Source organism: Fonsecaea nubica, assembly GCF_001646965.1.
Source record: "Fonsecaea nubica strain CBS 269.64 chromosome Unknown Scaff11, whole genome shotgun sequence".
Classification (NCBI taxonomy): domain Eukaryota; kingdom Fungi; phylum Ascomycota; class Eurotiomycetes; order Chaetothyriales; family Herpotrichiellaceae; genus Fonsecaea; species Fonsecaea nubica.
This window is the reverse complement of record NW_019173684.1, coordinates 324,065-347,290: the sequence shown is the minus strand read 5'-3', so window position 1 is coordinate 347,290 and position 23,226 is coordinate 324,065. Positions and strand designations below refer to the sequence as shown.

The following is a 23,226-nucleotide window of genomic DNA, read 5'->3' as shown; positions in this document are numbered from 1 at the left end:
GTGGCGACGGTGGCAAGGCTGGGCCACCTGACCACGGACCGACGAGGCTGTGGCCGCGGTAGCGAAGGACGTGCATAGTACGCTAGTCCCAAATAGCCCATGCCGAAGATTTCTCTAGCGGGATTGTCGCAGCCACTGAGAGGTGGGGGAGGAAATCGTAAGAGGTCTTTCCCACTTACTCGCATACAACCATTTGCTCCCCCCAATTCTTCTCCCCAACCCTGCGCAGCTTTGTCGTCGTCGTCGCCCTTCTAGCCGCAGCTCTGCGGACTCCCAAGGAGATTCTCTCGTTCGATCTTCTCACGAGTGGTCATGTTCTCGTAGAAGTGAGAACCCAGCCACATCTCAGCTCAGCCCAGCTCCTCCCGTCCCTTCATATTCTCCTCTGCGTCGCCGCTACCAATCTAACATGGACCCCAACCAACGCGCCTCTACGATCGATACGCTCGGCGGTGACTACGCCGATGACCACATCATGGAGACTGGACCAGGAGGGCGGATAGAGGTGGCTCAGGAAGAGGTAGATGCGATCATCCGTAACACGAGAAAAGTGCGGGACCCAAAGGCTTGCTATGCGTGCCACCGCCGAAAGGTCAAATGTGATAGAAACCTGCCCTGTGACTCTTGTGTCAAGCGAGACCACCCGGAGCTCTGTTCCTACGAGCGCCCGACCAAGAAGCGGCGCATTGCTCTCAGTGGTGCCTTGGCCCAACACGATGGTGCTGGGTCGGAGAGCCCCATTCAACAACAGACCGGTCCCAACGTTACGGTGCCACGGGAGCAGTGGGAGCGGCTGAACAGGGAATTGCAGCAGCTACGCGGTATGGTCCCATCCGAGGAGCGATTGTCTCCAGTCTTGGTGCAGTCGGAGTTGGACGACGCAAACCCCACGGGCACGAATAGCCGGGGAGACGAGACAGAGAGAGAAGGAATTCATGCTCCTAGCAATCAGATGGGTACGATGCATTTGGGGTCGAGATCTGTTCTAGCCTACATGATGGGACTCGGCAGAAGCAGGTCAGCTCAAGACACCGCAAAGTCCTTGCTGGAGGAAAACATTCTACCAAAGCTTGGCCTTGATAATGAGAGCGCCACCTACCCTTTTGTCGATTTATGGAGTACCGACTCAAGCATGCAGGACGTAAATGGTTTGTGTAAAGCTATTCCCGACGACGAGCTGTGCAACGAGTAAGCCATTTCCTGAAATACCGTGGGCCGATCACTAACTTGCTCCAGATTTTTTGTTGCTTACAGAGACATCGCGTGTACCATATACCCTGTCGTTCCAGACACCTCGAGCTTTGAGGACACGCTCCATTTCATGCTTTCCAATCGGGCTCGTGCCCTGCGCGACAATCTCGAACTCGATCCCAACAAGCCGTATGGTGTATCATTACCTTGGCTGGCACTGGTGTTTGCTGTTTTTGCGTCCGGGTCTCAGTCGTCGGACCGCCCAGCAAAAGAGAGGGAGCTTACATCTCAAGTCTACAGTGAGTCCAGTCACAAATGACGAAACCGAGGGACCTGGCTAACCGTTGATTACAGTCTGTTGTTCCTATCAAGCGCTTCGCATGTCTAACTTCCTGACTCATCCGTGTTTGGAGACGATAGAAGCGTCCCTCATCATCGGAAATGTTCTGTCGTACAATATGAATCCCGGGGTGGCATATATCTTCCTGGGCATGACACTACGCATGGCCTTTTCGATTGGATTGCAGATCAACTCTCAACAGTTCACGGACGCCGAAAAATGGACTCGGCGACGAATCTGGTGGGCGCTTGCATGGCAAGATTCGCATTTTGCCGTTAGTTACGACCGGCCGACATCAAGCGTCCTGTGTATCCCAGATATCCCCTACGGCAAGTTCAGTTCTCCAGGAGATCGAAGCTACGCGGAAAGCATGTTTGCCATTATTCGACTGACGCAGGAAATCATTCGCGAACGTCTCCTCCACCCGCGATCTTACATGACTTGGGATAGAATACAGAAATATACCGAAGAGATCACGAGCATTGTGTCTCAAGGCGCCGCCCATCTCCGGAATCGAGACCTTTGCTACCGAATGACACAGCATCTTGAACGGCTTGCATTGAAACTCCACAGCTGCTATATCACGAGCGAGCTGTGTCGGCCTGCTCTGAACGCAGGGCCTCTATCTTCCGCGGGTGACAATTTGACCCCCGTCCAATCACCCCCTGGCGGTCGACGGAGGACCTCGGGCACCATAGGTCAGTCACCGAGCACGACTCCTCTTGATGCAGCGTCCGTTGCCCAATTTCGGACATTGTGCGTGCAGAGCTTGGAAGGTACCGTCGAAGCATATGTTGAATTGCACGGCTTGAGCAAATTCGCAGCCCGGTCTTGGATTGGAATTCAGCGCTCCATCTCGGCTGCATTCTTACTGGGAACCCTTCCTGAGACAAGCCGTGACACACGACGGTTGTCTCTCCTTCGAGAATTGGAAGCGGTCATCTCACAACGTACGCAGGAAGATCCGACATTCGACCTCCCTCAGGAAGCGAGTCCCGCTGCTAATCGCCGCTTCTCTCAGGGGGCAGAGCCACCACCACCACTTGCAGAATCGCCTCATTGGGCGCGGAGCATGGCCAAATCGCTCAACGCGTTGGGAAAACTGAACGCCGCGCTTGCAGGGCCGAGATCGTCGAACACGAATAAGTTCCAAAGCACGTCATATGGACAACAGCCATCGAATCATTACCTGGGGACTTCATCTGGTTTAACATCAAGTTCGGCACCCAGTTCGTCATCGCCGACAATAGGGTCGCGATCATCTCAGTACCCGCCGCTCCATCACATTAAGGAGGAGGACGCGTACCCACCACTCAACACTAGCAATACAATCTTGGGACTGGGGGGTTCCACAACACTGACGGGCATGGGGACGTCGATGGGACCCATAACGCCTGATAGCACTGGCAGCTCGGGGGATTGGAATTTCGGGAATATGCACGAGAGAGCCGCAGAGTACGTGCAGGCGCCGCTTTGGGGAGAGGGAGGGATAGGCAGCTTTCTGGGATAAGGTCAGAGGAAGGGGACACGACAGAGAAAGAATTTCGGCAACGTCGGGGCGAGAAGTGAGAGGTGTATTGGTGTCTGCTGTCGGATGTTCGACGTCCGATGCGGTGACATTATCACGAAGGCGGGGGCGTAGGAGGTTATTACGGAGGCGACAAACAAGTCACCAGTTTATATGAAGTGGAACCCACCCGAACCAGACGCGGAAGAGTATTGTTTGGGTTACTTGGTCACGCATGTCTGCAATTACGGGGGGTTTATGGGGTTGCTGAGTTGTGCGAGTGTTTTCGAAGAAGCGCAGATGTGGAATTGATTTATGGGCAGCAAAGCACTCTGAAACTTTCGAAACCTTTTATCCTCATTATCATTCTCCTTCTCATTCTCGATTTCATTGCTATCCAACTCTCTATCTTGACAAATGATATATCCCCTCCGACCCGTGCTTGACCCGCTCGATCCGGTCTCGAGTGATCAGGTATTCTGGGGGGACATTCCAGTCGGCATTCCCATCTTCGTCCCCATCTTCGACCACGTCTTTGTTCTCGTTGACGTCTCTATCTCTGCCACTGTCCACGTCACTGTCCTTGTGTCTATCTCCATCTCTACCTCTACCTCTATCCCTGGCCCGGGAGCTCCCCAAAACCCGCACCGCCCTCCGCGCCACGTCCCGCCCGCACAACGGCGCATTGGTCATCCCGTGGCCCGTGTATCCCGCGCAGACGAACACGCCGGGGTGGTCTGGCACGGGGCCGATCCAGGGGTGGCCGTCGGAGGAGTGGCCGATGATGCCGGTCCAGGAGGCCGCGAGGGGGAGGAGGTCATCACCGTGGGAGTGCGTGTGCGTGTGCGAAGGCGAAGGCGACAACGAGGATTCGGTCCCGGTCTCGTCATCCGTCGCAACTCTGGTTCGGTCTTGATGGGTACTGTGATTGGACTTGACCTTGGAATTGAGACTGGGATTGAGATGCAACCTCTCCGACAAGCCGCGCAGATAGCGCTCGACGCGCTTGTCGACAAAGTCGTCGTCCCAGACGCCCTCGCCGTGGTGGAGGGCCAGGTGTCGTCCGCCGCCGAACATGAGGTGTCCGCCTTGCCTATCCCTACCACTATCACCATCCCCATGCCCGTCGCTGTGATGATGATGATGATGATGATGATGATCATATGGATTCTGAACGAGGTAATCGCTCATGACGCGGTCCATGTCGCCGACGCCCACGAAGCCGTAGCTCATTGGGATCAAGGGCCTTGGGGTGTCGGAGTTCTTGTCACAGGTTTCTGCCTCGTCGTTTGCGTTTGGATGCCCATTCGCAGTCCCATCCCCGCTAATGTTATGATACTCGCCTCGGGCGAGAGACAGTGACGGCGGAGGCGGCGGAGGAGGGACAAGAGCAGACATCTGCGCTTGCACGGGACGGATCAACGGCGCGAAATCTGGCAAGAGATGGGACGTGTATGCGTTCGTGGCCAGGATGACGGTGCGGGCGTGCACGTTGCCGCGAGGGGTGTGGAGGATCCATCCGTGTGTACCATTGTCGTTGTCGTTGTCGTCACCATGGACCCTCTCCAGCGCCGTGACAGGTGTATCCGTCTGTAAATTCAGGGTACGTTTCGACACGCGTGCCTCTGTGACTCGACCGCCTTTTCCTCGTCCATCTCGCCCTACCTCTGGTTTCGCATTCTGACCCTGACCCCGGCCCTGCTCGAACCGCTCAAGCAACCCGCTCCACAGTCCCACACATAGCTTATAGGGACTCAGACTCGCCGCGACGCTCTGGACGATGGCGCCCACCGCACCGCTGTCGACCTTTAATCCCAGGGCTTCCAGCTCCGCGGGGTCTTCTACCACCCTGGCTAATTTTGTGGGCTTGCAGTCCTCGTTGGTAGGATGGGTATTCGTGGTCTTGGAAGTACCGATTCCCATACCGCTTCGCATGTTATCAGCAGAGGTAGAAGTAGACGCAGTAAGAGCAAAATCCCTCTTCGCGTCCCTAAAAAACTCTTCATTCCAAAACCCAAGACACCCCTCGAGTCGGCGAAAGTCACACCAATTAGAAGAAGACGTCGTCATCGTTGGCTGTGACTTTTCAGTCTCGTGGTGAAACCCACCGTGACCTTTTTTTGGATCATCCTCATGGCTTATAACACCCTCATCTCCGTCCCTCCGAGACGTATTCAGCGCCATTGCCAGCGCCTCGACATGGTGAAAATTGCGCAGTTCAAAATCAATAATATGTGCTGGCGCCCCGTGGACGATCGGCTGCAAGTGGCCGCCATTCCTGCCCGTGGCGGCGGAGCAGAGCGTGCGGGCCTCGAGGACCAGGACGGTGAGGTTGTTGTCGTCGTCGTCGTTGAGATCCGTCACTGCTACATCCACTCCTTGGACATGACTCAACAACTCATCGACGGCAAAGGTGCCGCTGATGCCCGTCCCGACGACAACCACGTCCACAGAGGCGGGGAGGTCTGGCGTCGAGCGGTGGTGAACAAGCGGATTGGGAAAGGAGGTCTGCCAGAACGAGGGTGTCGGGTTGGCGCTGGGCAGGCCGGCGCGGACTGGTCGTTGTTGATGGTGCAGAGGAGGAGCGGTAGTAGTAGCAGGAGACCCTCCGGCGTCGCCCATCTTTTCGATCGATGTTGATCAATGCTGGTCTGATTGGAGATGACAACGACGATAAGGAGATGATATGTTGAGCCCGTAAAAGAATAAAAATAAGACAACAGCAATAGACCAAAATGTTGGATGGTTCCTCGCGAGAATGTCAGATGTCTTTCTCTCTCTCTGTCCCTCTCGCGGCTAAACCCTTATCTAGCCCTCTCATGCATGTGCCGGTCAATCACTTTGCTGTTATGATATGTCCTCACGCGCGAATCTCTAAAGACGAGGTATCTAGGACCATATGACCCCATTGGTGTTTCGAAAATAGGGATTATGTGTCGGAGTGGGATCCAAAAAGAGACACAGTGGTAGATGTTGGAGGATAATCATAATTGCACGGAACTCGATCAAGAAAATAAATCCCATTTCAACTTACCCATCTACACCGAGACATGCTATCCATTAATAAAGGACAATTATTGAAGCATAAAAAGTCATGGACACAAGGTCTTTAATACGACAGTATCGTAGCTCGAGCTACAGCATCTCAAGCCCTGCCGCTCGGTCCTCTCTACAATCCCTATGATGTCCATCTAGTAGCAGAAGGTCTACAAACCTCTTCGAATCTAGGGACCAGAATGCTCAATCAACCAGCTCTCATCTCACTTCATTCCATCTGACAAAGTACCACCCATCATGAATGCTCAACCAATCAATACCCACTTCTTGTCAGCCTCCTTGACGCCTCTCCTCTCCGCTATTTCTTCCAGAGTATGCTTAATAGCATCCTTGGAACATTTGGGAAATTGATTCTTCAGCACCTCAATCAATCCAGTCTTGGTCAAGGTATTGCCCGAGACTGCTTCCCTGAACGCCGGCAACAAATCTGCTGAGATAGTCTTGACCGGCCTCCCCAAAGCCTTGTTCGCTTTCGATTTGGACGATTGGGATTGGTTTTCGCATACCCCTTCGTTGGACGCAACCCTCAGGAGACCGGACTGGAGGACCAGATTGCCACTATTTGGGTCGACTGCCATCAGTGGTAGACGAGGAGGCTGCATTGGAGTTTGTGGCTTTTCCTCTCGCTTGACCGGACTCTTTCTCCCCACATCTGCCCAATGATCCGTTGAATAAGGATCAATCGGAAAAGTTGTCGAGTCGTGCAGAACGTCCATTCGGTACAAAGACAAATCGTTGCCATCCTGTGACCCATTTTCCCCTTCCCAGCATAGTCCACTGCATTTGGGTTCCATATCACCGATAATTAGCTGACGTTTCGCAACTTCCCCTTCGTCATCGAGGAAATCTCCCATTTCTTCGTCGCCATCCTCGTCTTCGGATTTCTCATCATCGTCTAGCACTTCTTCGTCGCCTTCTTCCGGTTCTTGCCATTCTGCTTCGCTGTCATAGTCGTAGTTCGTATCCGGTAATCCTCGGTAGCCGGCATTGACGGCAAGTTTTCGTGTACTTCGTGGAGACACAACTCTTGAATATGTCCCATGATAAGCAGGCCGCACATCTTCGTGGAAGAACAAGTACTTGTAGGGAAGGTTGGCCAGAATGTTTGCAGGGTCCGGGAGATCCATAGAAACAGTTTTCGAGTCGTTTATTTCGTTCAAGATTTCTTTTACAGGCTTCACAGGTCTTGTCCGCCGGCGCCTCCGAAACCTGTTTCTGAGTGTCTGAGGGGTGTTGTCTTGGTTGAGGGGAAGAAAAGCATTGTCGAGTGCGGCTCTATTCGCATGAAAGCGGTTAATTGGTGCGACTGTCATATGTTCCTTGACAAAGAAAGGCAGAATCCAATCGTCGAAGCCAGGGTTCTTTCGTTTTGACGGCGACTCCTTGATATCAACCATAGGGTGGTCGATGTCGACGGAGGTGACTGAACCTCTTCTGGAAGGCGTCGTGCCACGAGAGACATCCCCAAGATCACCAGCCGTGGGTAGTGAGGCAGCCGCTGGAGGCCCAAAGAATGAACCAAGCTTCATTTGTGACTGGAAGAAATAGTTAGCAACTGAAAGGCTGACGTCGAAAGTGATGTGGGACCTACCTTCTCCTTCTTCAACGCTTCGGCCTCCTTGCGTTGCTTCTCCGCCTCCTTCTCCTGCTTCTCCACGTCTTTCTGTTTCCTCTTCTCCTCTCGAACCTTACGGGCGGCCTCTTTCTCTTCCTCCTTGCGTTTCTTGTCCTCGTCCTTTCTGGCCTTGGCCTCGGCCTTGAGCTTCTCCTTTTCCTCCTTTTCGGCCTTTTTGATGGCCTTGTCGGCCTCCTTCTCGGCAAAGGTGACCTTTCGCTTCTTGCCGTCGACGGGGGCCATGGTCGTGTGCTGGGCCGGGCTCAGGACAGGAGTAGCACCGAGGTCGGTCAATGGGGTACTGCGTTCACTGAAGTTGGGCGTTCCGAACGGAGATCGGTCTGCAGTCAAGGGACTGCTCTGCTGGCCGGCCGGAGAGGTGACGGATGCAGAGTGGTGCACTATATCTCCTTCGTGATTGCGTTTCTTGGAGGGGGTGAGCTGAGCAGCGGCGGGAAAGGAAAGAGCGGGTGGCGGTGGTGGTGCAGCGGCGGCAGCGACGTGAGAATCCATAATGGCGGACAAAAATGAGACATCAACAAAGCAATTGCACACAGCTCCTCGAAAGTATCTCCAGGGCACACACTTCGGCGTCGAGGACCTAGGTAGACGGGACGGGAATTATCATCTCGAGTCGTGAATTGAATGCTGTGAAGACATGGAAGAAACGCGCGACGCGGTCACACGAGGCTTCGCGTTTGCCAAGATAGTCATGTGACAGGGCTCTGTGACTGACTAAGCATACCTCAAACGAGTTCTCAGTACCAGATCTGTGTGATCTTTAAAGGGGAGCACTTTGCAAAGTTATTGGATTATGAACTGAGATCGTCATTATAGTCTAGATCTAGAGACATGTTTCTCGTATCCTGCATGATCTTCATTATATAACTATCAGGTAAAAGACCCCCTACCTCAGGCATACAAAAATCCACGCCTCGTGTTGCGCAAATACTCCGGCGGTGCGAACGCCAGAAATGGCATCTGCTCGTTGGGCTGGTTGCTGGTGTCGTTGACAAAGCCCTTTTGGACATCATAGTCGCTGCGCTGATCGACCACCTCTCCGAGTTTGACGTCGACATCCCGCATCATCCTGGCCCGGACTATCCCGTCCAGTGCGCTCCCGCCTTTTGCGAAATCAAAGTACGGCGAATCTCTGGTCAGGGACGAGCAGTACGACAGAACGTCTGGGATGGTCGTGTGGTATGCGCACCAAATGGTGAGGAATGCCGCAATCTGCATCACCCCAATCGCTGCACAGTAGAGACTCAGCCAGGGCCACGACACGACATAGACATCGAACCCTTCCGTGTAAAAAGCGGTGGTGTTCTCGTGATTCAGAGTATACTGCATAGTATCGGCCGAGACTTGGCTCGAAAGTACCCAGGTGTTGAGAAGCTGGCCCAGTCGTTGGGAAAATTGTCGAGCAGTGACGTTCGTGTAATCCGCGTACTCGCGACCATTGCCGCTTAAAATGAAAGCCGCCGTTGTATTCTGTAAGTAATACTCGCTCAAAGAAGAGTAGCCCGAGCTGAGTAATGGATCGGTTGCAAGGATCCATGTCTGCGTAAGATAGGAAAAGGTGCTGGGGAAGCTAAGCGTGGTCACTGTCGATGGTGCATGCTTTTTCGGGGACTTTCGCTGCGCGGTGACAGCGCAGACTGGAAGTTGAGATTCTGGGACCGATTGGCATGACACATTTGATTCAAGGTAAACCTGGTTGATCTGACACTTTGACACCCAAGGTCCGCGAGTTTGAAAGAGGAAAGTAGCCTGGGGTATGTCGACATCGGTAAGATTGACCAACTGTTCCGGATAGCCATAGAAGTAAACGTCGTCCGAGACAAATTGGTTCATGGCCACCTGCCAAAAAGGATAGATGCCAGTGTCCGAGTCGACGGTGGTGTTGGGTCCCAAGAATGTGCCATTGCCCGATGTCACGTTAAAGTTGATCTTGATCTCCTCTTGATCCTGAGGTTTGTTGCAGTCGAGATTCATGTATGTTGTCTCGAGAACGACGCTCGAATTCCGATTAGCCAGGGATGCGATAGGTACACCGACTAGGGCCGAGAATGAGCCCTCCGTCATATTCTCCTTGGATAGCGTGGCCCAGCCGTCACCGTCCTTTTCCAGGTCGTCGACTAGCCAGGGTATCCTGACATTTCCCCAGAGATCCATAGTCCCCGCCTTCACAGTGTCGGGTCCGAGGACAGAGGTTATGTAGCTTGGTTTTAGAGAGGTCAGTAATGAGTCGACTCCCGAAACCGAGTTGAAGACCTGATTGGTGATCGTATCGACATAGCTGACTTTGTTGGAATCTGCTCTCAGTTCCCGACCAGTGCTGACCAGACGCAGAGATGCTTGTGATCCCAAGGGTGAAAAGGCCCAGCAGATCACCAGTATTAAGGCGGTGAAGTTAATAGCTGGGAAAGCAACTTGTGTAGTGACGGCCGAAAAGAACGTGCGGCTCTGCATGATCTGCTCAAGCAGCCCGAGTTTGGCGCCTTTCTCAAGTCGCCACGTCGCGAATCGCTTGAGCGTCGTTCCGAGGACGGCTGCAAAGAGGATGGTGAAAAGCGTCGACGCCTGTTATCGGTCAATAACCATTTTGGACAGACAGTTTTTCATATAATGCGAACCGTGCTTGTCGCCTGCTTGATGTAATTTGTATCCGCCTCTGTCACGACCTTGTGATTGTACTTTGCCATGGTCACGGCTAGCCATGTAAAAGGCACTGATATCAGAACGGCAAAGGTACAGATGAGGATTTCGACCACCAAGTCTCGTCCAAATTTGCCTGACCTGGTCGGGGGAAGAACCTTTGTCGACGGCGATCTACCCGCGCCTTTTGTGAAGCCATCGTCAATCTGCTCTTCTTGAGGAGTCAAGATGACGTTGTACTGGCCGGCGCCCAATTTGCGATGAACTGAACCGAGAGATCGGATTGATTGTCGAGCATGGGATTTACCCCCGAGAGAACTGGAGCCATAGGGACTAGACAGCTCGATGAAGTCGGACATCTGTCGACGAGCTGGACCAAGAGAGAACGAACGGTGTGGGTTTGTCCAGCATCCGAAGTCAAGGGCTTCGAACCAATGTATAAATTCTCGAGACCATGGACGCCCGCGGGATTGTGTAAGTTTGCAAAGGTGAAACAGGACGTTTTGTGTAATGCAGGATGCCGGAGTAATTCCAAACCAGGGCGCGTCAGAGGCTCATCGCCCGAAGATTGGGGCCGCATCTGAGTATTTTGGACCCATGATAAAAATCCGCGCGCAGGAAATGATTTGCCGGAGGGTCAAGTCCGGAAATAGCAAAAGAATAGCTATGATGGGGCCATGAGGGACAGAAGATATACATAACTTCAGGCGATTCGGCCTCCCATAGAGACCAGAGTTGTGTCGTGTGAGTAAATGGAAAGACATTTCAACATCAGCCAAACATCCATTCGTGCGTTGTCCGAAACCAACTCGTCGGGTCGCTAGTTACCATTGACGACCTTCAACCTCCTTGATTTAGCGCTGATGGTCATCTAAGCTGCTTCCATGGTACCTGCATAATAAAGTAGGTGGCTACCGGAATAGGTTGAGATGAGAGAGTGATGGATTACTCGTGATGCCAGTGAGCGGGCCGAGTTCACTAAACCGTTGAGCTAATGAATCGGAGCTTATCCCTCTCCCCGTAGCATCGTCATCGCCCTCTGCAAGCGGCAGTTTTATAACTACCAGAGTCGTTCGTCGGTCGTGAAATTGCAAAGAAAGGAAATCAACTCGAGTAAGCCTCAATCCGCCGCCCACGGAAGGAAGACATGTCAAACAGCGTATTGGATATACCCATTATTCCTACATGCCGCTGCCTTCGAAGGATAGAGGTGTTTGATCCTTGTGCTTTGCGCTTTGTGCCTTACTCCCCCAGATGAAAGACGAAAGTCACCGACTCCCTGTACCAGGACATGAGCAGCGCGGTACACCACCTCCTGTATCTACATCTTCTTCGGCAAAGAAGTCCCTTCACCCAACCCCGTTCGTGTCTCTCCTCATCTTTATTCAACGCGCCAGGCTCGCGGGTTGGGTCCCTAGATCGTCCCGTACCCGACCGACCCTCCAGATTGCACCCTCTCACTATACACTCCCGGTGCCTGATGCCCCGTCAATTGCCCTTGTCTCGCCCTCTCCCTCCGGTCAAAGTACACATATTCGACGTAGAACGCGTGGATGTGGCCGGGGATGTACCCGAGCAGGGTCAGGCAGATGTTGACGAAGAGATCGGCGCCGCAGCCTGCGACGAGGAACACGCCCACGGGAGGTACTAGAGTAGATTGACGTTAGTAGAATGTACAAACGACCGAGAGTCAGCACCAGGGAGCTGCCAACAGCTATGGGACGAAATCGATCGCGGGCATAGACTTACCAAGGATGGTGATAAGGATGATGAGAAGCGCGGGGATGGCACTGTCCGACATTGTAGCAGAGTCTTCGAATTTGTGACTGAGATGTTGAATTTGCGGTACAAGGTGGGTTTTTGACGCAGTTTGTCTCAGGGACACTTCAAGCGGCACGTCTGTGCCGTTGGAATTCTTATGTAGGGTATGAAGGCAGCAGCCAAAGGACAAGGATGAAACAGCGAGACAGATAAAACTTGCCCAATCCAGTAATTACCCAGCTGCGCAGACGCGGACGTCACTGCGCCACTAGCGCCACACCTGGGATGAGAGTGACGTAGTGTAATGTGGCGCACCTTGTGGCGGTGCTCATATCACCTTTCCACACCCCTCCAACAGGCACCCACTGCACTACTTGTCAGGCTCGAAATCCAAGATATCTCTAAACTATGGGTAAAAGTACATGCCTATGATACATCGAAAAGTTTCCCCACATATTTCAACCATTGGCCTGTAACTGGCTAGCAGAATCATGCTACCAACTCGCTAATCCCAGCCCTGGGCACCTGGCCCAGGAGCATCAACAACTCGGCGTCATCCTCTTCCACAGCATAGTCTCGCACCGTCTTGTTCGTCCTGTGGTCTCGAAGTGTAGGATCGGCTCCAGCCTCCAGCAGTGCACGCACCGTCTGGCATCTGCCCTTGATCCGTCTCCTCCTTTCCGACGGATCGGCTATATCTGTCTTGACCACCGCATGCATCAACGCCGTTTTGCTGAACCGATCTCGTTCGTCAATGGAGGTGGTGTGCTCCAAAAGGATTTCGACTAGCACTGGGTCACACCGTCTCGCAGCGTCGTGGAGAAGAGTGTTTCCGTGCCACGTTGGCGGAAACTCGGTGGGCATAGCAAATTCCAGCAGCTGCTTGACGATCTGGTGATAGCCTTTTCTACAGGCCACCATCAGCGGCGTGTAACCTTCTGAATCGCGTAAGTCGGTCTTGATGCCATTTACTGCCAGTAGCAGGCCTGTGATGGTGGAGAAGCCTCTCTCAGTAGCCTGCTGCAAGGCAGTGAAGGGATCTTTGGGATTTGATTGAGTATAGCCGGCTTGAAACGCAATAGCGTTGACATCCACGCCATGCTTGATCAGTAAATTGACCTCTTCCGCATGCTCCTCCTTCAGTTCGCAGAAGAAATGTAGCGGTGCATAACCGCGTCCTGTCCTGGCGAGTCCATACCCGGTTCCGTTGCGGATATTGTCCCTCAGCTCCGGCTTCCGGATGACCATATAGTTGGACTGGTAGGTATTTAAATACTGTATGGCGACTTTTGCCGCCTTGTCGAGTCGTCTCTCGTTGCAGAGGTCTGCTATAGCTTGATATGTAGGTTCGAGGGTTTTACTGGACGAGGATCGTTCGAGCTGCGCGCTTGCCGGGGTCGTTGTTGAGCTATCGTCGTGGAAGGACAGAGAGCGATCGTAAGTCGATGTTTCAGAGGGCGAGCTTAACCCTCGAACACCAGATTGAGCGGCCGCGTCTATATCCTGTAGATTGTTCAATGTTATAGACTTGGAAATGGATAACCTCGATAGTTCTGGTGACGGCGCAGGGTAAGCTGAATCCGAGTGCTGCGAGAGACGAGCACGGTGCAGAAATCGGTTCCGAAGCTTCGGACGAGGTTGGTTCTGTATTTCAGATACCGGGGGTAATTCCGGTGAGACCGTGGCCGGTTTGAGCTGAGATACCTCGACCTTGCTCAAAAGTTTTTCGGTGGAAGGTGTGGGCGTCGTTTTCTCCGGTGGTGACAGAAACACCTCGTACCCTTCGGCTTCCTCTTCATCGCCGTCGTCACCCCGGGTTCGGTAGACATCGATGACCAACTGCACGGATTCCAGCGTCTTCTCATCCTGTGGCCCGAGTTCTTTTCTACGCTCCATGAACGCTCGTAGTCCATGCTCCTCGGCGGAATCGAACTCACCCTTCAAAATGTACACGCGGCCTAGCATGTGACTTGCCGCCAACGCCTGCAGCTTGTCGGGGACTTGACGTGAAGATGCCAGAGCTTCGCTCGAACAGAGAGGATCTTTTGGGCTGGATGGGAAGATATCACTGCGCATGGCGGCAACCGGTTGCAGCAGCTCGACCGCTTGATCGAGCTTCTCTTGCTGCCGACAGCAATCAGCTAGCATGAGAACCACTTCTGCAGGCTGGAAAGATATCCTACCCTCAAAGTCATGACGCTCCATAAGAGCGAGAGCCTTCCGAAAATGCCGCTCCGCTTTTGCATAATCACTGTCTTCAAAGCTGTCCTGGCCCAACTTCAGGTGATTCTGGGTTCGCAGGAACTCCACCTCGGAGCCAACTTCTGCATGACCTCTACCAGATGCAGAGCCTTGTCGAGCGAAAGCGGCTGATTGTTGAGGAGAAGCGGCAGGAGGTTGAATCCAGCGGTCAACTCGATCTCTCCGATCTGTTGAGAGCGGTACTTCATTGGCAGGGATCTTTACTATATCACGGAGAGCCTCGGGTTCGATAGCTGGGGATATAGTACTCAAGGAAGATCTCGTGCTTGCCGCAGCGGAAGCGGTGCTTAGAAACTTTTTGGCAAAGGCAAGATAGGTTTTCATTCCATCATCGTGACCTGATTGCATTCTCTCGGTAGCAGCGATTGTTGAACCACCCAGCGTTTGCAGACGCGAGGGGGAGTTCAGACTCTGGATGAGCGCCCTCATGGTTCGTTCAAGCATGATGAACTTGGCATCCAGTGATGTCTGATGCTCGATTGTTATTCCTCTTTGTTCGAGTTGGAGCATGACACAGACCATCTGGATCGGTAGTGACAGAGCCGCATTGAAAAATTGGATGCGCTGGCGGAGTCGAGACAGCTCACCATTATGGAGGTTCTCTTGTAAATGGGCCTTCACCTTACGTGCAAACCCAGATATTTTGGCAATCTGGGTGAGAATCTCATTGACTCGCTTCATGGTATTCTTGGAATCTTCGAGCGCATCTTTGATCTGTTGCCACAGATGAGCGCCGTCGTCGGTCTTGTTGGCCACGCGCACCGCCTCTGCCAGCGGAGGGGAAGACAGGCTCTTTTCCAGGCCCTCATAAGTCGCTCGTAGAGCCGCCACCTCATCGCAGAAAGACCGGATTCGAGCATCGACAGAATTGATATCTCCGTATATCTTGATCACGGTGCTGGTGCACGACACACAGGCAGCAGCTATCTGAAGAGCGCCTGCTGTGAGGGAAAATGGATCCATGGCAGCGGGAATGGACTCGATAGCCACCTGGATATCGAGGTAGCGTGGAGAATCATAGGATAGAGGTGTATCTAGCTGTCTTGCACTGGTTCACCTGTCCTCCATACAGAGTCGGATTGAGATAGGTCAATTGGAACCGTTGTCGGAGGGCAACATTGGTGATGGCAGTATGTAGTGGTGGTGATGAAGGCGGTGCCTGGTGCTCCGCCTCCGCTTTAATACCAGGTAGACGTTGTTTCCACTTCGGGGATAGTCGGGACGAGGGCGGGGGAGCTGCCGCTTTTACTCGCGAGACCGAATACCAGTAGGTCCCTCCTCGGCAGTCACCGACTTATGTACAGTACCTTGTTGGCACTGTGGTTGGCATTGTGGCTTAACGCCTTGCTACCTAGCAAGTACTTGTAGGTAGCTACTGTACGAGGTACTCTGTAGGAATGGAGCTTGTCTCTCATTCCCCCAAACCTTTCTTTTCCCTCCCCTCTTCCCTGTCCCTTTAATCCCTGGCCAAACTCCTTCCATCCTTCCACCTTGTTTGCATCCCTGTTGTGCTTCGCCGCGACACCGCCCGGATGTCAAGTCATTTCCCCCATGCCCCATCTGGGTCCTCGTATCCGCTTCTCCGGCACAAAGTCCCCCTCGAATCCCGTCCAAGGAACGATGGACCCTCTATTTGCCCTCCAATCATCGATTCTTCCTCGACTCGTTCAATGATGACCCGTTTCGACCTCTTCTGGTGCCTTGGACTTGTTACCTCGTGGCCGAATTCGCTTGTAGGCCTCGTGACGACAGGGTTCAACATCTGACCTGTGCTCTAGGCACCTTGAGTAGGACGGGTGCCTAATCGACTCACGCAAACAGCAGGCTCGTTCAACCGAATCATGCATTCTTATGGTTACTTTCTACTACTGAATCGTCAGGGAGACCAGTTTCTAGGCTGTAGATCCATTGTTTGCCGACATCCCCATTGCTTTTTCAGGTCAGTTTGCTCTTCCCACTTGGATGAATCCTTTCGGGTGTCGGGCGCAAAGAAGCTATTCGGACTGCCAGTTGAGATCCTCATGCTTTGCAGACATCGGACTCAGCTCTTCAATCAGAGCGGCGACAACTTGCTCTTGAGCTTGTGCACCTCCTGCCACCTGGGTATGCACATTTGCGTGATCAAAGTCATAAAATGCTCGTGCATGATCTCCCCTGCCTGCTCGAAGATTGTGTCTGGGAATCATGTCCAACAAGAATGGGAACTACAGCTCGCACCTGTCAATGACTGTTAAATTCAGGTGGCCCTGGGCAAAACCGGTGTGATATCACATTTCAAAGACTCTGCTGATAAGTCCACTAGAGTGCCGGGGTAAGTCGAATCTGTTACTTATCGGAAACCGTATTCAAAGGGTTCACCATGGAGCTAGCGATAGCGACGTCCCCTTTTTTCCCCAGTGAGTGCGATAGAGCCGAATCCTTGTGTGTTTTGCGACGAGAGATGAATCTTGGGATCGTTCGAGAATTATCTCAACAGTTCGTGTTCCGACTCCACGCGCCGTAAGTATACCTGACAACCCTGGATCCTTTCTTGTCCTGTTCCGACGTCCCGAGAAACGATTTTTTGCGTGTTGTATACTGGCTTAACGGGGTTGCAATAAAATAACTCTTCAAATACCCGTCAAGTCTTGTTTGTTGAGCCGACTTCAGTTCAAAAAAAAAAAAAAGGAGAGGCGCAATCCCAGAAGTGACCCGTTCGAGCTACTTAGGTATGGGTCCAGACTTGTACAAAGTTCCTGTCCTCGCAGAATCGATTGCATGTGTACTTGGGAAGTTTGTGATACCTGGACCTGAGAGGAAAAGCCCCGTTGTAAAAGCGGCAACACGGCACAGCACTCATCTCAGCCTCCCTACAGGCGGAGCTTGTAGCCTCACTTCTGGGCCGGGTGGCAGTGCCTGGGAAGAAATGGACCATAGACCGTAGAAGGGCCCGTGGGGGCCAAAGCACGCACGCCTTGAATCTCCCCAGCCAACAGAGGCATCGGGTGAGATAGGAAACTGCCAGGGTCTGTGTTTGCTGTTTGCTTTGCCGAGATCCACCGTCTTCTGCGCGTGACTGGTAGATTGGGATGCTTGGGCTGTGCACATCTTTGTGTCGGTTTTTTTTTTCGGATTGACAACCACCTGGCGAAGTGGTTCGAAGGAATGGGACGGGTGACAAATGCACGCCATTTGCTTGAGATTTTGCCGAAATCCCGAAAACCAAGCCCCCGCCCTCCCCAAGTAACTTCAGTTTCTACAAGGAAGAAGAGCCCCAGGTAGTAGTACCCTTTCCCAACTGGCCGTGCCGTGATCCGCGGGTTCCCACCTGCGTTCATGGAACCCCAATGGAACATTCTGTAGGGCTGCAGATCGGAGAGGGCCTCTATAGACCAAGACCACGCCGCCTCGTCCCTCGTGACCGCCGATGACCCTGAGCACGGGGAGAAAGGCAGCGGGCATCCTCTGAACTGGCAATGATGATCGATCACGCGCAGAGCAATGAATGGGAACCTATGTCATATGTTTCTTTTCTTTTTGCAAAATGCATGCTTCATTCGCAGACTGTTGACTCCGGCGCCGCCTTTTGTTCGATGAGTCCTAACTAGTCAATCTCCCTACAATGACTCCTCTCCCCCTGGCCCTGACTGATCCTAAATATATATCCGACGCTAAAGAAATGGTTCATCCCCTGGGTTGATGCGCATAAAGGCAGCAATGTCTTGTGGAGTAAGTCCATGAGGTTCTGGTTGTGGTTGGGATCCATCGGTGCTGTTGTGACGTCCATTCGCCATATGTGCTGTCATCTGGAACGGCCAAGCGAAGCCGTCAGTGTATGGCACCTCCATGTCCGAATGTGTAAGGGATTCAGCGACGCCCACGGACGGTGGAGGGGATGTCTGTCTCAAGGATGTCCTTGTGAGATAGGGACTGCTTCCCCCGTTCTGCCATCCTGCTGCCTGTTCCCAAATTGGCGTTTGGACGGGGTAAGAGATTGCCTCGGGAGGATAGATTGGTGTAGCATTGAGCAGACTGTGCAATGGAGGACCTTGAAGACTCGCAGATGGAGGCTGGAACATGAACTGTTGATTGCCCGGAAGACCCAATGCCTCATTCGGGCCCATTCCAGCGAAACCGTCCGGCAATCTAAGGTCAGCGTCACCAGAAGATGATCGTGGCTTCGGCACGGCCGCGTCTCCAGAGCTATCTTGACAGTATAGCTGAACGCCCGCCGAGATCTCATCAATGTCTAGATTGATCATGTGCGAAAGCCTTCTGGTAAGCACCTGAACATAGGGTGTTAGCTTGCCAAATCTTTCAATCGCAACGACCAAACTTACCCTTAGAACATCTAGACATCTTCTTGAACCGATGTCCTGGCAGGATGTCCTGGCCAGGATGCGCACTCCTATTTCGGTTTCCTTCTGGATGACGGCGTAGTCCATATTGCCGTGCTGTGTAGCCAGAAAGAATATCAGGGTGACAAGTGACAAAAACACCGTGTACACTGACTGCCACGCGGCTGGAGCAAGGAACCCTTTTTGGAGCATCTCATTCGAGCGCGAGATGGTGAGACGAGATATCTTAACGCAGCACGCTGCACACCGTAACAGTCGCCCATCTGGCGGATTCTCACTTTTGGCCTTGGCCAGGTAATGCAGAAATGGCCGATAAAGGAGTATATAGCCGAAATTGTGCACCATCTCCAACTCGTAAACGATGCTATCAGGAAGTCAGTGTCCGGTGCCTTGAAAAGGTGATTGTCTTTCCCTACCTGCTTGCATTATTGTTGTCTTTGGTCAAGCCAAGTGAGTCAGAAAGCCCGTCCCTCCAAGCCTCGAACTCGCTTTCAATTTCGAGGATTGTGTTGTTGCTGACATAGATCTTCTTCGATTCGCTCACACCTTGAGCCTCTGAATCAGTCTTTGGGTATAGTTTTTGCACCACCTTGCTCAAGATCATGAGGATCTCTAGATATTTCGCTGAAGCTGCAAACATCCGCCTGGTGCTCAAAGAAACAACTCCACCCCAGTCCTCGTTGGCATATTCACGGATGTGGCCACTCGGCTTGGGTTGATCCACATAGTCAAGCCTAATCATCCCTGGGAGCCCCAGAACTGTACCACTGTAGATGTCAAGCTTGACGATCGTCCAGAATGTTCGGCGCCGGATATCTTTCCCTAGGTGAGACAGCCCTTCGCAGGAGGCTTGAGAGTGTAGTCCCATTCTCAGGGCCGCTGCGACCGCCAGGCCGATGAAGGTGTGAGCTGTGGCAAGACGTGCCGTCGAAATCAAGAAAAGGATGAAACAGAGCAGTGTCTGGAGGGTTGAAATATCGCGACAACGCTCGAGGTCGACCATGCGGCGAGACGCAATAAAATGTCGCATTCTGGGCATGGTCAGCATCATGAATTTCAAGTGATGGGCTCCTCGACTCACGCTTGGTTGACGGCGCCCTTGCAGCCATATCTGTGATGCATTTTCTGATGAAACAGGTACCCGAGAGCAGTTACGGAGTAGAAGAGTGGTAGGAAATCATGGTCGGAATCTTCGAAGTCCATTGGATCGAGATTGTAGATTCGGTCCGTCTGCTTCTGAAAGGTGGGTTCATGGAGAAACTGTAGCAATTGATAGGTCTGTCCAAAAACGGCATGCAGCAGCTCTGTAGCTGCTTGTCTGGAAGGCAATAGCTTCGAGATGGGAATATCTGTTGCGAGTGCCTGTTTATCTGGAAGTGGCGAATCGAAGAGTCTGGACATGGCATCAAGAGACAGATGGGTACCGTTTCGAAGCCCTGTTGTGGGCGAGTCTTGATGGAACAGCAGCTGCGTCTGTTGAAGGAACGCAAATCCAGAGCCGCCGCCATAGTACTCTGTCGAGTTTTTGGTAGATGTGATCCGGCCTTTACCGTCCAACATGTTCTCCAAGTGGTCCTCAGAGGTCACATCGAGCGGGCCTGTGCCCTCTGCATCGGTGGAAGCGGGGGATCCAGGCGGAGAATCGAATATGCTGTTGACCTCTAGATTGAGCTGGGCCGACGGGTACTGAGCTTGAAATCGGGTTATTAGTGCTCTTGCTCGACGCAGCCGATCTTCGAGGATTTTCGTTCGCGGGGCACCGGACATACGCTGCCCTCGCGTGGATGTGAATGTACAATCTAGACGCTGTAAGTAGCCTGATTGAGCAGAGACGCGGTCCAGGGGCTGGGACTGACATCGTTCAAAGTCTTCACATGGTTCACATGGCTGGCGCCCGTTGCACCGGATCTTGCGGACGCGACATTCATTGCAGGCTCTACTTACACGAGCATACCGTCGCTTTTTGGAATTCGAAGGACCCGGTGACCCGGTGGGACTTTCGGCCTCTTCCTGCATTTTCATTGTCGATCAAACCGATGGTGATGGATTCGAGCTCCGTTCAATCCGAAGCGGGGCACTAGAGAGGGAGTGGACAGCGCGGCGCCAGGAAAAAGGAACATATCAGGTCTAGAAGGGATCCAGCCCTTCACCTCGGACAGCTCGCAATCAGTCAAATGTTGAGCTGGAAACACATGAGCTGAAATATTCCAGGACGACAAAATGAAGGGCTCGCGTGATCTGCGCTGTGGTGCGCAAAAGGAATGATTTATGGGGCTGTCATTGCCCTCTTTTGGGCGGACGGGATCGGAATTTAGGCGACCAGGGGGGATGAAGATCGTGGATGGGATTGTGCATGGTTATCAGCTCATGGGCATGCGTATGTATTGAGTTCACAGGGAAAGTTAGGTCCAAGTCACCGAACGGAGTCAGTTTAGTGACTTTTGGAATATGAATGACATAATCGACACCCTTAGTGACGAGCCGAGACTAGCTTGAGATTTAATACGAGCTAGCTTGTTAGTATCTACTAACCGTGGGTTCCATGCCACGTGTCGTACTCTGATGCCACTAACAACTCGTAACGACCTTAAAACCTTGAAATGGCTTGGCGCCATCACCACTAACCTTCTTACTTGGTGCTTGGGTTGCTGTTTTCTCCTCGGAACGTTGAACAGGTGCAGGAAGGAAAAGTACCGAAGTAAGCTGCCAGCCCCTTGGGGATATACTCGCTTGGAATAGGATTGTTTCTGTATATCGTTGTAGCAGTGCCCATCTAGTCATGCAAGGGCATTGGAGCACAATGTAGCTAGACGCAATCTAACTAGGCAGGAAATTGCTCATGCATTTGCGAGAGGATTGATTTGATTGGTGACATGGCGAGTTGAAATATGCCAGGGTTATGGTTGGGGTCTACTCCGTATGGTCCCGTTGATCGCCTGGTCGGACAGTTAGCTTCCATTGACTGGCCTAGATAAAACAACTCACCCAGAGAGTAACTTGAGCCACGAAAGACTGCTGGATTCACCAAAAATGTCACAGCAGAGCCTTCCTTGCCAATTCGATTTTGCGTACAGTCTCGCCCACCTTGAACCCTCCTCTACTTGCGCAAACGGCTATGCCATCCCCAAGTTCAACTTTGTCCTCGACGTCGGGATGTGGACATGGGCAGTGGTGCGGGAAATGAACGCAGGCGAGTGTATCCGGGCACAGGTAGTTGTTGCAGGTTGCTAAATCCCGGCGAGTCAGCTGTGGCCATGTCCTGATAGCTTGTGCATTGGAAGGGGTTCCCCGGTTTGGTGAGATGGAACAGGCCCAAACGCGGCCCACACAAGGCTGCGAGTGGACATCGAAAGCAAACTCACCTCCGTTCCAGTTTTGACGATACCAGCTGGAATCGCTGGCGACATTTTGTTTTTCTTGGGGCGCTTGGTTCTGCTGACCACCCTGGAAGAACTGCTCGAAGAACTGAAATTGGGCAGAAACTAGGCCAGCCAGATAGAGTGTGACGGTGATGAGCGCCTTCATCGTAGTGGTTCCAGATAACCAGGATGGCTTTTGTTGAGCAATAAGAGGAAGAGTTCACCAAGTGTCCAGAACATGCTTGGACCTTGGACGTGCCAGGTGTCGACAACTGCGAGATAACTCCTGCCAAGGCCCCGCCAAGCTGCGGATCGATTTAAACCTTTGCTCCACACAAGACGCTTACTACTCGTTATACTTCGACCAAACTTGTTTGTTACTCGTGGCCACTTACCCATCCATCTACCTACGGCACCCCGCGCATCCCATCCTTGACAGGCACCCTCTGTATACAAACCTACGTCGGTCAAGCGGCCCCTTCGTCCGAAAAAGACACAATGCTGTGTGCAGCCAGGGACCTGGAGCTGATTCAAGGGGTCAGTCAGAGCGCGACCGGAAATAGAATTCAGCTGGATTGAAACCTTGACGGCGCGGAAGACCCTTTGCACGCGCGCCCCGAGGGTAGAGAGTAATCCATCGCTGACTATCGATAAGGGCGCATTCTTCTCTCGCCACGAGGTTGTCGGCATCGGTTTCCTGTTTGGCTTCCGAAATCCCAAAATCCCCATCCAGTACCGTGGAATTAGTTATCCGCTAGAGCACAAGTAGCGAGTCTTGGTTTTGGGGAGCAAGCTCCATTTGTGTAACATCTATGAGCCACCCATGAGCTGAAAAAAGAAAGAGAGAGAGAGAAAAAGAAGATTCGTGGGAAACTCATAGTGGATCTCGATTCCTGGCCTAGTATGGACACGACAACCAAGCTTGCCGGGCCCTAAAGACTGGGACGTTGAAGATACTCTGAGGTTTCTAGACCATAGCTTGATGATCGGGAACTAAGTCGTCGGATGTGACTCCCGACCTATCTTTGTTGTGCCTGACACAGTAACGAATGCTCGGGCAGGCTTGACGATCATATGCCATAACAGGGCACCTCGTCTGATACATCATGTATGTTATTTCAACGGCACGATACGAAGTT

At 52.6% G+C, this 23,226-nt stretch overlaps 6 protein-coding genes across 6 annotated transcripts; 1 reads left to right on the top strand and 5 right to left on the bottom strand.

Moving 5' to 3' along the window:
- Window positions 1-409: 409 nt before the first annotated feature.
- AYO20_02600 (hypothetical protein) lies at window positions 410-3,041 on the top strand (the record flags this gene model as incomplete). The annotated part of the gene is made up of 3 exons (XM_022640904.1): window positions 410-1,188; window positions 1,237-1,490; window positions 1,546-3,041. 3 exons carry the CDS (start codon window positions 410-412, stop codon window positions 3,039-3,041), a joined length of 2,529 nt encoding a protein of 842 aa, XP_022503160.1.
- Window positions 3,042-3,443: 402 nt separating this feature from the next.
- On the bottom strand, window positions 3,444-5,660 carry AYO20_02599 (hypothetical protein; the record flags this gene model as incomplete). The annotated part of the gene is made up of 1 exon (XM_022640903.1): window positions 3,444-5,660. One exon carries the CDS (start codon window positions 5,658-5,660, stop codon window positions 3,444-3,446), a length of 2,217 nt encoding a protein of 738 aa, XP_022503159.1.
- Window positions 5,661-6,340: 680 nt separating this feature from the next.
- On the bottom strand, window positions 6,341-8,223 carry AYO20_02598 (hypothetical protein; the record flags this gene model as incomplete). The annotated part of the gene is made up of 2 exons (XM_022640902.1): window positions 6,341-7,630; window positions 7,687-8,223. 2 exons carry the CDS (start codon window positions 8,221-8,223, stop codon window positions 6,341-6,343), a joined length of 1,827 nt encoding a protein of 608 aa, XP_022503158.1.
- Window positions 8,224-8,622: 399 nt separating this feature from the next.
- AYO20_02597 (hypothetical protein) lies at window positions 8,623-10,727 on the bottom strand (the record flags this gene model as incomplete). Its single annotated transcript, XM_022640901.1, has 2 exons — window positions 8,623-10,293; window positions 10,347-10,727. The coding sequence occupies 2 exons, from the start codon at window positions 10,725-10,727 to the stop codon at window positions 8,623-8,625; spliced, it is 2,052 nt and encodes a 683-aa protein (XP_022503157.1).
- A 1,891-nt stretch (window positions 10,728-12,618) lies between these two features.
- AYO20_02596 (hypothetical protein) lies at window positions 12,619-15,354 on the bottom strand (the record flags this gene model as incomplete). The annotated part of the gene is made up of 1 exon (XM_022640900.1): window positions 12,619-15,354. One exon carries the CDS (start codon window positions 15,352-15,354, stop codon window positions 12,619-12,621), a length of 2,736 nt encoding a protein of 911 aa, XP_022503156.1.
- A 2,687-nt stretch (window positions 15,355-18,041) lies between these two features.
- AYO20_02595 (hypothetical protein) lies at window positions 18,042-20,750 on the bottom strand (the record flags this gene model as incomplete). Its single annotated transcript, XM_022640899.1, has 5 exons — window positions 18,042-18,656; window positions 18,711-19,092; window positions 19,145-19,759; window positions 19,810-20,579; window positions 20,673-20,750. The coding sequence occupies 5 exons, from the start codon at window positions 20,748-20,750 to the stop codon at window positions 18,042-18,044; spliced, it is 2,460 nt and encodes an 819-aa protein (XP_022503155.1).
- Between the last annotated feature and the right edge of the window lie 2,476 nt (window positions 20,751-23,226).